At 36.9% G+C, this 13,917-nt stretch overlaps 1 protein-coding gene across 8 annotated transcripts in view; it reads right to left on the bottom strand.

The window, feature by feature from the left end:
- The window catches only part of LOC123556656 (heat shock 70 kDa protein 12A-like), a 99,821-nt gene that overhangs the window by 4,170 nt on the left and 81,734 nt on the right, over positions 1-13,917 (bottom strand). For 7 of the 8 annotated variants that reach the window (XM_053542914.1, XM_053542915.1, XM_053542916.1 and 4 more), the window contains 8 exons: positions 13,091-13,129; positions 12,640-12,693; positions 11,646-11,780; positions 11,035-11,072; positions 8,817-8,954; positions 6,915-7,067; positions 4,781-5,014; positions 4,136-4,262 (listed from right to left, as the gene is read on the bottom strand). In XM_053542914.1, coding sequence (XP_053398889.1) covers positions 4,136-4,262; positions 4,781-5,014; positions 6,915-7,067; positions 8,817-8,954; positions 11,035-11,072; positions 11,646-11,780; positions 12,640-12,693; positions 13,091-13,129 — 918 coding nt within the window. The remainder of the gene's footprint in view (positions 1-4,135; positions 4,263-4,780; positions 5,015-6,914; positions 7,068-8,816; positions 8,955-11,034; positions 11,073-11,645; positions 11,781-12,639; positions 12,694-13,090; positions 13,130-13,917) is intronic. The other variant, XM_053542920.1, reaches the window with a different exon arrangement.

Below are 13,917 nucleotides of genomic sequence, written 5' to 3'. Positions count from 1 at the left end.
TACATTAAATTCCATCTTCCAAAGCAGACCACTAGGTCACAAAACAAGAAATTTGAAACTAAAAATCTACCATTAAACATCACAGTCGAATAAACGAAATGAAAATCTCTGGATCCGCTTTGGAAATGTATGCAGCAAGAGCAAGAAGCTAAAAGGAAAATCCCGATGTGCACCGTTTTGGAAAGATCTGCAGCAAAAGCAAGAAGCCACAAGAAAAATCTCGAGGGATACCACCTTGGAAAGGTCTGCAGTAAAAGCAAGAAGCAACATGGAAAATCTCGAGGGATACCACCTTGGAAAGGTCTGTAGCACCAGCAAGAAGCCACAAGGAAAATACCTAGGCATATCACATTCAAAGGTCCGCAACATAAGCGAGAAGCCACAAGGAGAATCTCGAGGCTTAACGCCATGGAAGTGTCTGCAGCAAAAGCAAAAAGCCACAAGGAAAATCACGAAGCATACGGCCTTGGAAAGGTCTGCAGCAAAAGCAAGAAGCCACTAGGAAAATCTCGAGGGATACCGCCTTGGAAAGGTCTGCAGCATAAAGAAGAAACCACAAAGAAAATCGAGGAATACCGCCTTGGGAAGGTCTGCCTCAACAGCAAGATGCTACAAGCAAAAGCAAGAAGCCACAAGAAAAATCCCGGTGCATACGGCCTTGGAAAGGTCTGCAGCAAAAGCAAGAAGCCAAAAGGAAAATCCCGAAGCATACCGCCTTGGAAAGGTCTGCAGCATAAACAAGAAACCACAAAGAAAATCTTGATGCCTACCGCCTTGGAGAGGTCTGTGGCATAAGCAAGAAGCAACATGGAAAACCTCAAGGAATACCGCCTTGGAAAGGTCTGCAACAAAAGCAAGAAGCCACAAGGAGAATCTCGGGGGATACCACCTTAGAAAGGTCTGCAGCAAATGCAAGAAGCCACAAGGTAAATCTCGAGGGATACCACCTTGGAAAGGTCTGTAGCAACAGCAAGAAGCCACAAGGAAAATACCTAGGCATATCACATTGAAAAGGTCCGCAACATAAGCAAGAAGCCACAAGGAAAATCTCGAGGCTTTACGCCATGGAAGTGTCTGCAGCAAAAGCAAAAAGCCACAAGGAAAATCACGAAGCATACGGCCTTGGAAAGGTCTGCAGCAAAAGCAAGAAGCCACAAGGAAAATCTCGAGTGATACCGCCTTGGGACGGTCTGCCTCAAGATGCTACAAGGACAATTCCGAGGCAAACCGCACTGGAAAGGTCCACGGCAAAAGCAAGAAGCCACAAGGAAAATCCCTAGGCATATCACCTTAGAAAGGTCCGTAGCATAAGCAAGAAGCCACAAGGAAAATCTCGAGGGATACCGCCTTGGAAAGGTCCGTAGCATAAGCAAGAAGCCACAAGGAAAATCCCGAAGCATACCGCCTTGGATAGGTCTGCAGCAAAAGCAAGAAACCACAAGGAAAATCCAGAAGCATACCGCCCTGGCAAGGTCTGCAGCAAAAGCAAGAAACCACAAGAAAAATTCAGAAGCATGCCGCCTTGGAAAGGTCTGCAGCATAAGCAAGAAGCCACAAGGAAAATCTCGATGCTTACCGCCTTGGAGAGGTCTGCAGCATAAGCAAGAAGCAACATGGAAAACCTCAAGGAATACCGCCTTGGAAAGGTCTGCAGTAAAAGCAAGAAATCACAAGGAAAATCTCGAAGCATACCGGCTTGGAAAGGTCTGCAGCAAAAGCAAGAAACCACAAGGAAAATCCAGAAGCATACCGCCTTGGCAAGGTCTGCAGCAAAACGAAGAAACCACAAGAAAAATCCAGAAGCATACCGCCTTGGAAAGGTCTGCAGCGAAAGCAAGAAGCCACAAGGAAAATCTTGATGCTTACCGCCTTGGAAAGGTCTGCAGCAAAAGCAAGAAACCACAAGGAAAATCCAGAAGCATACCGCCTTGGAAAGGTCTGCAGCAAAAGCAAGAAACCACAAGGAAAATCCAGAAGCATACCGCCTTGGAAAGGTCTGCAGAATAAGCAAGAAGCCACAAGGAAAATCTCGATGCTTACCGCCTTGGAGAGGTCTGCAGCATAAGCAAGAAGCAACATGGAAAACCACAAGGAATACCGCCTTGGAAAGGTCTGCAGCAAAAGTAAGACATCACAAGGAAAATCCAGAAGCATACGCCTTGGAAATGTCTGCAGCAAAAGCAAGAAACCACAAGGAAAATCCCGAAGCATACCGCCTTGGAAAGGTCTGCAGCATAAGCAAGAAGCATCAAGGAAAATCTCGATGCTTACCGCCTTGGAAAGGTCTGCAGCATAAGCAAGAAGCAACATGGAAAACCTCAAGGAATACCGCCTTGGAAAGGTCTGCAGCAAAAGCAAGAAATCACAAGGAAAATCCCGAAGCATACCGCCTTGGAAAGGTCTGCAGCAAAAGCAAGAAACCACAGGGAAAATCCAGAAGCATACCGCCTTGGAAAGGTCTGCAGCAAAAGCAAGAAACCACAAGGAAAATCCAGAAGCATACCGCCTTGGAAAGGTCTGCAGAATAAGCAAGAAGCCACAAGGAAAATCTCGATGCTTACCGCCTTGGAGAGGTCTGCAGCATAAGCAAGAAGCAACATGGAAAACCTCAAGGAATACCGCCTTGGAAAGGTCTGCAGCAAAAGTAAGACATCACAAGGAAAATCCAGAAGCATACGCCTTGGAAATGTCTGCAGCAAAAGCAAGAAACCACAAGGAAAATCCCGAAGCATACCGCCTTGGAAAGGTCTGCAGCATAAGCAAGAAGCATCAAGGAAAATCTCGATGCTTACCGCCTTGGAAAGGTCTGCAGCATAAGCAAGAAGCAACATGGAAAACCTCAAGGAATACCGACTTGGAAAGGTCTGCAGCAAAAGCAAGAAGTCACAAGGAAAATCCCGAAGCATACCGCCTTGGAAACGTCTGCAGCAAAAGCTAGAAGCCACAAGGAAAATCTCGATGCTTACCGCCTTGGAGAGGTCTGCAGCATAAGCAAGAAGCAACACGGAAAACCTCAAGGAATACCGCCTTGGAAAGGTCTGCAGCAAAAGCAAAAAGCCACAAGGAAAATCCCGAAGCATACCGCCTTTGAAAGGTCTGCAGCAAAAACGAGAAGCCACAAGGAAAATCTCGATGTTTACCGCCTTGGAGAGGTCTGCAGCATAAGCAAGAAGCAATACGTAAAACCTCAAGGAATACCGCCTTGGAAAGGTCTGCAGCAAAAGCAAGAAGCCACAAGGAGAATCTCGAGGTTTACCGCATTGGAAAGGTCTGCAGCAAAAGCAAGAAGCCACAAGAAGAATCTCGAGGCTTACCGCCTTGGAAAAGTCTGCAGCAAAAGCAAGAAGCCACAAGGAAAATCTCGAGGCTTACCGCATTGGAAAGGCCGCAGCATAAGCAAGAAGCCACATGAAATACCGCCTTGGAAAGGCCTGCAGCAAAAGCAAGAAGCCACAAGGAAAATATCGAGGCTTGCGCCTTGGAAAGGTCTGCAGCATAAGCAAAAAGCCACATGGAATTCCGCCTTGGAAAGGTCGGCAGCAAAAACAAGAAGCCACAAGGAAAATCTCGAGGCATACCGCCTTAAATATTTTTCAACAACTTATAAATGACCTTGTTAATAGGTCAGTTTTCAATTATCTTCTCTGTACTATTTGTCAGACTAGATAAAATCTGAACGGACAAATGTGACATATTTACCAAGCGGCATACATTAAGGCCCTTAATAGGGTATAAAGTATATTTACCTATTGTAATATGTTTCTATCAATATCATGTACTGTGACACCAGAAACTAAGGTCTTCAGCGATATTCCAGTGTCAAATGTCTGGTTGATGGAGGCTTAAGGTACTGATCCGGATATCATTTCCGGCATTTATGTTTTTGTGTATATTACCGATGTTCCACCAGCAAGCATGCTGATTTTAGACCTGATTTTACCGGAACGGCCCCTATATCATAGTGATGAAAATGTTTGAAAACAATTCTGCACGTTAGACAGGTCAACTGTTTGCTTTGATTGTAGAGTAAATCCTACAGATAAAGTTATATTTGTTTGTTTTAAATCAAGTCCATTAATAGGAGATAAAGACAACAGTTATTATTGACGTAAAAGACCATATGTCTAACCCTCACCTCCAAGGTCAAGAACCAGGTATCTACATCCTACAGGAACTCTATCAATTCCTAGTTCTCTCTTGCAGAAAACGGAAGCTGCCTCAGGTTCAAGTGCCAGTAGAAGCATGTCATCAGGAATGCCAGCCTGGATGAAAAATAAAAGTGAGTATTCATATGACTTGGTGACAATTGAGGTATTTCATGTTATAAGACCTTTTACAAGGTTGCTTTGTGTTTAGATTTTGAAAAAAAAGTCCAAATGTTATGATTGCCAGGTGTTTCCAATGTATTTGTTCAAGTAAAAATGTAATACGTAAATCGTTGTACATAATGAATTTAAATTATGATAGTACATTGTACAAATCAGCTTGAGAGATAGCAATATATTGCAAAACACTGTCGAAAGCTTCTACTCTGTAAGATAAATCTATGACGGATACGTAATATTAATTTTGATTAAAACCTATATAGACTAAAAACCGCTGAAACTCTACTGTTTGTTTGAATCTGAAAGATTTATGTTGTTGTTTATATGTAGAACATGTATAAAACCTGTTTTATATAATTTTGTTGATACTATTATTCAGATATTACTTTATTTCTATACGAAATATAAACAAGTTTTTCAGATATATGTAAACAGTTAAAGGCAACTGTTCATACATTTTTGGCGGCTTCCCTCATGAACTTCTTGGAAAGATCATTCCATATAGCAGGCACTGTAAGGACCCATCGTATGTCTGTATCCTTTTGTATCGGCACATGGCTTTCTCTTGTAGGATCATTAAGAACACCTTCAAGATGTTCTTTAATATATCTGATAGCTTCAGTGAAAACGTCAATCGCCTTCATAGGCTTACCAAGAATATCTTCAATTTCAACGTCTTTTTGAAGCGGCTGAAAATGAATAGTATTAATCTTTCTTTATATTCCATTACAATAATACGTTTGAACTTTTTATGTAAAACCTTTGTTTAGTATGAAATAAGTCTATAATGAAATAAAACATATGTTAAGTTTACATTATTTTGCTCATTGCCTTTATGTCAAGGAATTTGCATAATCAAAATTATTATTCTTTCAAAACTTGTTTATTTCAACATTAAACAGAACCTCATAGATATCCAAATATTTTCAGATTAATAAAACATTTTATACTTAATATAAAACAAGAGGGCCAAGATGACCCTAGGTCGCTCACCTGAGAAACACACCATAACACACCATAACAGTGTAAACATGTTTGACCTAGTGAGTTCATGGAAATAAATATTCTGACCAACTATCATTAAAATTGGAGCAAAAATCTTGAGTATAAACAAGTATTTTCTTTGATTTGACCTAGTGACCTAGTTTTTGACCAGATAACCCATATTCGAACTGGACCTAGATTTCACAAAGTCTATCATTCTTACCAAATTTCATGAAGATCAATTGAAAAATACAGCCTCTATCGCATACACAAGGTTTTTCTTTGATTTGACCTAGTGACCAGGTTTATGACCCCAGACCATCCATATTCGAACTTGGCCTAGATTTCATCAAGGCAACCAATCTGATTAAATTTTACGAAAATCCAGTGTAAAATGCAGCCCCTACTGCATACACAAGGTTTTTCCTTGATTTGACCTAGTGACCTAGTTTTTAAACCCAGATGACGTATATTCGAACTTAACCTAGATTTTATCAAGGCTATCATTCTAACAAAATTTCATGAAGATCAGTTGAAAAATACAGCCTCTATCGCATACACGAGGTTTTTCTTTTATTTAACCTAGTGACCTAGTTTTTTACCCTAGATGACCCATATTCCAATTCTATCTAGATTTCATCAAGGCAATCATTCTAACAAAATTTCATGAAGATCAGTTGAAAAATACAGCCTCTATCGCATACACGAGGTTTTTCTTTTATTTAACCTAGTGACCTATTTTTTTATTCTAGATGACCCATATTCCAATTCTATTTAGATTTCATCAAGGCAATCATTCTGACTTAATTTCATGAACATCAATTGAAAAATACAGCCTCTATCGCATACACAAGGTTTTCCTTTGATTTGAGCTAGTGACCTACTTTTTGACCCAGATGACCCATATTCGATCTTGACCTAAATTTCATCAAGGCATTTATTCAGACTAAAAATCATGAAGATTAATAAAAAAATACACCCTCTATCACATACACAAGGTCTTTTTTATTTGACCTAGTGACCTAGTTTTTTGACCTCAGATGACCCATTTTCGAATTTATCCTAGATTTCATCATGGTAATCATTCTGACCAAAATTCATGAAGACTAACTGAAAAATACAGCCTCTATCGCATACACAAGGTTTTTCTTTGATTCGACCTAGTGACCTAGTTTTTGACCCCAGATAACCCATTTTCAAACTAGGCTTAAATTTCATCAAGGTAATTATTCTGACTAAAATTCATGAAGACTAATTGAAAATTACAGCCTCTATCGCATACACAAGGTTTTTCTTTGATCTGACCTAGTGACCTAGTTTTTGACACCAGATGACCCATTTTCGAATTCGGCCTAGATTTCATCAAGGTAATCATTCTGACAAAATTTCATGAAGATCAGTTGAAAAAAAGCCTGTATCGCATACACAAGCTAAATGTTGACAGGCAACAGACAGACAGACGACGGACGCCGGACATCGAGCGATCACAAAAACTCACCTGAGGTGAGCTAAAAACAGAGCTACCATAACATGTATTTGACGTTGGATACTATTAAAATAGCACATTTGTCAGACTATTTTGCAAGATTTATAAATAATACGTACCGTTTCTTTCACGAACAGTTTCATTTTGAATCTTTCGAACAGATACCATTTTTTGTGGGCGCCTGTTTTCATTAACTGCTCATAATCCCTTCTTGCTTCATCTCCAAAAGAATGAAACCTCTTTTGGGGATCCATCAACACTACGGTTGGAGTCTGTTGCAAGGTCAAAATTAATATTTAACATGAGAATAATGCAAACATTTTCTACGTATTGTAAAGATATATACTGTGTAATGGTAAGTTATTACTCCCTTTAGCTATTATAATATAGAGTTTTAATTCCTACCTCTAGGTATATTATAATGATTGATAATTCTGCTTGTCCAGAATAGAACTTTTTATAGCATGTGTTTTACCTGTGGAGTTTGTTAATTAGAATTGAAATATCTCGAACAGTTCTAATGGGCTTAAGTATAAATTCCTCGGGCTGGGTCCTGGTGATATTATTTCTTCTTACCTGAATTCAAAACAATAAATCACATTTTGGGATATATTATTTCTTAAACAAATCAATTAATCACCTAGCATGGTTTTCAAACGTGTCATTTATCTGAATAATCGTCCATACTAAATTTGCATAAATGTACAATTTACGGATATTTGTTATAATATTTATACAATACCACATAAAAAGATTGCATTTCCTATGATAGATAGTTGAACGCCTACAGATATTATAGGCGAAAAACATGCTACTAAAACATGTAGGTTTAGATGTTTCAGATGATCAAAGATAATTTGACACAATACACCAGAGGTATCTGTATTTCTCAAACAAGGAGCAAAATGTTTGATATAGGAAACAATGATAAAAATGATGATAAAATTTGAAGTGCTTTTACCACGATACATCCATTAAAGTTTGGAGTTTTAATTGAAACATGCATTTATTGCAGAAGTCTTTTCCACCCTCCTGGTGTATTAAGAAGAGATAAACCTATTTAACGTTTGCTTCAAACACAAACGAAATATATATATAATGTATATATTTGACTTTCAAAAGACGTAAACAGCTTGCAAATAAACTATTTATCTAGCATGATATTCAGAGTACATTTTTTCTTTGAACTATCTTTTTTTTAAAAAATTAAAATATGAAAATATACAGATACTCAGCAGAACATTTCTACGGTGCCCCTAAAGTGACATGTTACACACATTTTTTCCAATTAGGTAATGTGAGACTTTTTTTTATTTCGTTTAAACGAAATAAAAAAAAAGTCTCACATTACCTAATTGGAAAAAATATGTATTACATGTCACTTTAGGGGCACCGTACATTTCAAAATACTCCAAAAGATATTTACTTGCAAGGCTTTCATTTTGTATGACATTTCTAAACTCCAACAGGTTTCATAGAAAATAAACCCATACACCTGTGTTAAATTTAATTCAGGGGGAATTATAACTACAGCGTTCTATTGTATTTTTAAAACTACTGTATCTTTTAAGTAGTTAAAAATAACATAGTCCAGTTATTCATGTTTCCAGATTACTTTTTGTGCTTTCACAGAGAAATATACTAGTAAAACATAATAAATATGGGTATTTTTCAAATTGGATTTTCAAACACTTCCTTACTATTTTAAAAGTGTTTTTCAGTTGCATGTACAGTTCTCATCACGAGAAGGAAGTAAAATAATAATGATTGCGCGGTTTACGAATTTCTGTGACTGATTCGGGGTGCTCGGATGTTCATGCAGACAAACAGTCTGTGGTGTGTACATAAACTGGAACCGGAAAACATCGAAACAATTGCCTCAGTATATGCAGACAACAAAGACGAATAATTATATATGGACGTTACCGTCTCGGGGATTTTCATCCCCGGCGCTTCGCGTCGTGGATAAATCCCCTATTACAGTTTAAAAGTAAAAATGCTGCATTACAGGTCTATATTACCTTCATCGCCGTATTTTCCCAGTAATTTGTGAGTATTTCATTCGGTGTCTTGATAAACGAGTAGGCGTAGCCACTGTATGTTGTACCAAAGTCTATTGCAGCAACTAAGAGTGCACTACTTGTCTTACGCTGTATCACCTGGTATATACATATATATATATGTTATAAGATAATAGACTGATGCATTAAACATGCGATTGCTATTGTAAGATCTAAACAAGGTTAGTTTATTGCAAAAGCTTGTTTAACATGACGGAGACTGCGAAATCCATATACTACTATGCGCAAAAGGAAACAGCTTACATAAGGAAAGAGACTCTTTGCGTTTATATATTGCAATAGCTGGTGCCCTGCTTGCTTATGCATTTGCAGTTGCTCGCACACACACAAAGCAAGGTAAAAAGTATCAATACGATTCAAAAGCTTTTTTAAAGTTTAAAGCTTTTAAACAAAAGTTATATCGTAATACCAGGCCAGAATTAGATGTCTTTTAAGACGGAGAATAATGCAGATTTACAACTGCCGATACAGCGCTATATGGATATCGGTGCTGTTTTACTTTATTTGATGTAAGATCTGAAGGTAAAAACAAACGTTTTTTTATGTGTAGGCGTTTTAAGGTAATGATTACATGCGCATTTTTCCATTCTAATGAATCTGATGCTACATGCACCTTTATTTGTCATAATATATTAATATCTGTTAAAATATCAAGTATTCCTGAAATTCCTGCATTTTATACGAGTAGTAACATGTTCTGTCAAGGTAATGACAATTTCCCGCACAGAAATCACAGATAAAAGACAAACTTATTGTCTTCTGATAGAATTTTCCTCGTCTAGCCTTTAATGAGGCTTTTACTTGTTCTACCCACTGCGCGTAATGCTTACTTCGTAATATGAACTGCACTATACAGGTAAACATGAATTAAACTATACAGGTAAATATGAACTAAACTATACAGGTAATTATTATTCAACTTTACAATATTACACACTGTATTAGATCAATTGCAAACATCATATGAAACAGACAGAGCTAATACAAAACATAACTGAGCCAATATGAGAAAAACAGGGCCAATACGAAAAAACAGGGCCAATACGGAATTCAAGCATTTTGATTGGTTCAAAAGAGAGGGCCAATACGGAGAAGCCACTTCCGTTTGATTTTTAAATGACGCCATTTTGTTTTACATCAGAGTTATAGATTACATTTTTTTTTCACATTTTGATAAAAAAAGTCATCCAACATGTTCATTTAATAACCAAGTATGACTGAGCGGGATGTACGTCTTCGGAGATTACAACGGTACTTTCGCTTATTCGGTATTGTGTAAAATGCAAGTGTTTCCTGTCAGAAATTCTAACAGTTGTCAAGGAAAATAATAAGAAAATATGGAAACTCAGATTAATTAAAAGGATGAGACTTATCTTTAACAGACATTTGATAGTGTGGACTATTTGTGCAATGATAAATAGCGATTCAAGTGCCGGAAAGTGGTTATTAAATAAATTGGCGGACAAGAGTGTCAGTTGTGAACTGCAAACAATTTCGGATAAGAATTAAACGAGGCATGGGACTATATAATATGTGCTTGATTGGTTGTATTATCTTGATCAACACATATGTGTATAATTTTGTGTCTCGTTGCTTGCAGCCTAAAAGGAAACGACTTTTAAAGCAGTTTTTATCACAGTTCAAATGGTATGGTACTCGCTAAAGAAAATAAATAGGAATTCCAAAAAATAAGGTATGTTCTAGTTACTCTTGATTTTGTCGCATTAAAAGTAGCTTTCAAAATTATTCTCAAGTACCTACATACAACTCATTCTGTTTTACTGGCGAAAATGATCATGATTTCTAAAATACGTCTAAACTGTAAACAACTTGTCAAAGAATGACACGATTTTTCACCTGAACGTGCATAGCTGTCATAAGGTAACTCACAGAGTTCTTATACTGTTACCGCCAACAGTTGAAAGTTGAATAATAATATTATCATTAATCAAGCGATTTCATATTGGCCTAGTTATTTGTCCTCGGGCAGTCGTATTGGCCCTCGGCCTACGGCCTCGGGCCAATACGACTACCCTTGGACAAATAACAAGGCCAATATGAAATTGCTTGATTAATAACATTATAATATGAATTAATATGATACTAGCTAGTTATCTAGCTATTGTAAGTAATATTTTCTGTAATATAATTCACGTACCGTATGCGTGAGCTTCCTGGGTCTTTCCCGGAGACGGTCTGTAAAAATAACAGATACGTGTAATACATTTTGCATGCGTAACCTGATCTGCGAAGATTCAGCATTTGATTTGATACAAGAACATATGAAATTTATTTCATTTAGTCATTCTGATCATAGAATAATTCAATAATTCGAAGGCAAACGCACAGGAGACCCACTTCAATCAAACATTTAATTTAAGAAATGCTTTAAATTCATAAAACAAACCAAATATTAGTATCTTTTTAAACGGAAATTTATTCCATATTGATTAACCTAGTATCCGCTCTCTTGGCATTTTTATTAGTTCACATATATAACATCCTTTACTTAGCAAAGAATTAGACTGTCTAATCCATTACTATGAAATCTTTTATAATTTCTAAGTGAAACTACATGATATTTGCACCATATACATTTTCTGACTATATGTTTTTTACGCTTTGTATAAAGAAAATAGTGCCAGTTATGTACTTACTTAAAGAATGTGGGATTAAAAGTACAGGTCGTGGACAGTTGACTGCCCTTATCTAAAGATTGTACAGTTAATATGAAAAAAAAATATTGTTCAGTATTCATAGCAACTGCACCTAAGTCTGTCGCAGATTTGGAGTAGCGAGCCCTGTATGAACGGTATTGCGTAGACGTAGCATCATCCAAAATATTTTCTGACCTGCTGTATACCAATTCGGATGTTGCATCGTTTGTCCTAGTGGCTGATTTCTCTGTAATACATTTAGGAACTTCACTTAATTGTCTTTAAACGTTTAAATATAATCTGGCAAATGACAATAAAGATCTTTAATCTTACAGAAATTGATAATACCCACTAGGCAGTTACAAAAAATTATTCCTGATGTCACAGTGTTCGATTGGTTACGTGCTTACATACGTCTCGTCGTCAATTTTGTGTTTAAATAGCATCTTCGGTCTCAGTACATCAAAATGAAAACTACTCAACAGCGGTTCATTTCTCATATACTTTGTTTTAAAACCTATTCTCATCCCGTATACATTTTGGATTCGTTTGTATCAAAACGAAGAACATTCCATGCTATCACATTAATAGTTCAAGTGCAAGCCTGCTGATGGCCGCTAAACACTCATTTGTATATCAGTTACTGGTAAAATACGTTGACTTCTAAGATTTGGTATAACTTGAGTCACAACGCTCGGCCGACCGCATTTGTTTTATCTATGTGACCCACTAATATGAAAAAAATGCAATTACCGGACATTGCCAGAGGAAAGCGTGAGTTATGATACGAACGTATTCTTTAGCCAACAAATGTCGCTATTTGAAAGATGTTTTTCTTTTCTTAAAAGACGAAACTTTAATTATAAGAAACTTAGATATTCTATAAGTACCTTCACCCAATTATCAAAGCGCATACTCACATTTTGGACGTTAGAGGTTAGTACTGATGAAACAAAAACAACAAGTAATATACACAAACCAAAGCAAACTACGTGTCAAATAAATCCAATGTAAATAAACAAACATGCATGGAGCACATATGAACGCAAATCACCAAAGACAATACGTTAACCGCAACACATGATACATTAGTTAACTAATTGTACCTGCAGAGATATCGTCACCGCTGACCACTTCCGTGTAGTTTATTGAGAGTTCTTCTGAATCAAGATTTAATTAAAACAATATAGATACTCCACATTTATATTCAAATATTATTACTTTTTGTTGGGATTTAGATCACCCGACACAGTTCTGGAAAAATGTCGAGTTTTTTTAAAGGTGCCAATTACCCCATCTTCCACCCCAACCTCTTGTATTATTTTAGTTCGGATGGACACTGTAGTAGGACAACAACCTTTTCGCAAGCAAACTGTATAGCTTTCTCATATGATCATGGAAGCTCTTTATAAACCAAAAGAAGTATTGTTTTAAAGTACAGATATGTTATATGAACATAGGCCTAATGAAATATAAGCATTATTGTAAACTTTTGCTTGCTTAGAAACATTTACTTTCCAAAACGACAGAAAGCCAGTAAGTTAATATTATACTTACCGGTACCTGGACGTAATGTCTGTCCTCCGACCGCACCATCTATACAATAAACAAATTTTGCAAGTTGTATATATTATTACAGAACATAAATTAACTCTCTAGAAAAGGCGTGTACTAATTATTGTGACGATTGCCCCTAGAATTTTCATTAAAAAGATAGGTCCATTTCAGTTTTACGGTAATGATTTATACTTTAACATTGGTTTACGGATGTGCGAGTGTTCTTTTTATCAGGATGAAATAAAAGTTAAGTCATCAAAATATGGCTAACAGTGTTTACTTAACTATTCATATTCTACTTGTTGCGAAAAACTGACCTTTAGTTTTGTCCGGAATTTGCCTTAATCTGATGTAAGATGCACCGTGGGGTAGCATCGCGTATTTATTCGTAGTAAACTTTAAGACTTGAAATACCTATGACATTAAGTTGAATATTATGTGTTCTATAAAGTACCCCTACTTGTAAGTCTACCTAATTCTGATATATCTTAATACTAGGGGGGAGAAATGCCGTATAAAAAAATAAAACGAATGCAATGACATGTGCTTTTTTGTTCTTATATGTCTCAGAACCTAAGATAAACGAGCAAAATCAGTGAATTCATATCCACGCCGAATAGGTTGTTTTTGTGAGTGAGAGGACTATATTTTCCAGATATGCACAAGTTATGTATAACAGAATTGTGCCATGGTTTAATCGTTCCTTTTTTGTACCAAATAAAGAGGAAACACTCTGTCCTATACACGCCTGGTAAACTACAAAGCTATCTCTTTAAGAGGTATACGGTAAACTGCTCTGTCGCAACTTCCGAGGTAGTGCACGTCGC

Source organism: Mercenaria mercenaria, chromosome 5, assembly GCF_021730395.1.
Source record: "Mercenaria mercenaria strain notata chromosome 5, MADL_Memer_1, whole genome shotgun sequence".
Taxonomy (NCBI): domain Eukaryota; kingdom Metazoa; phylum Mollusca; class Bivalvia; order Venerida; family Veneridae; genus Mercenaria; species Mercenaria mercenaria.
The sequence above is the reverse complement of the archived record's forward strand: the minus strand, read 5'-3'. Positions and strand labels throughout refer to the sequence as shown.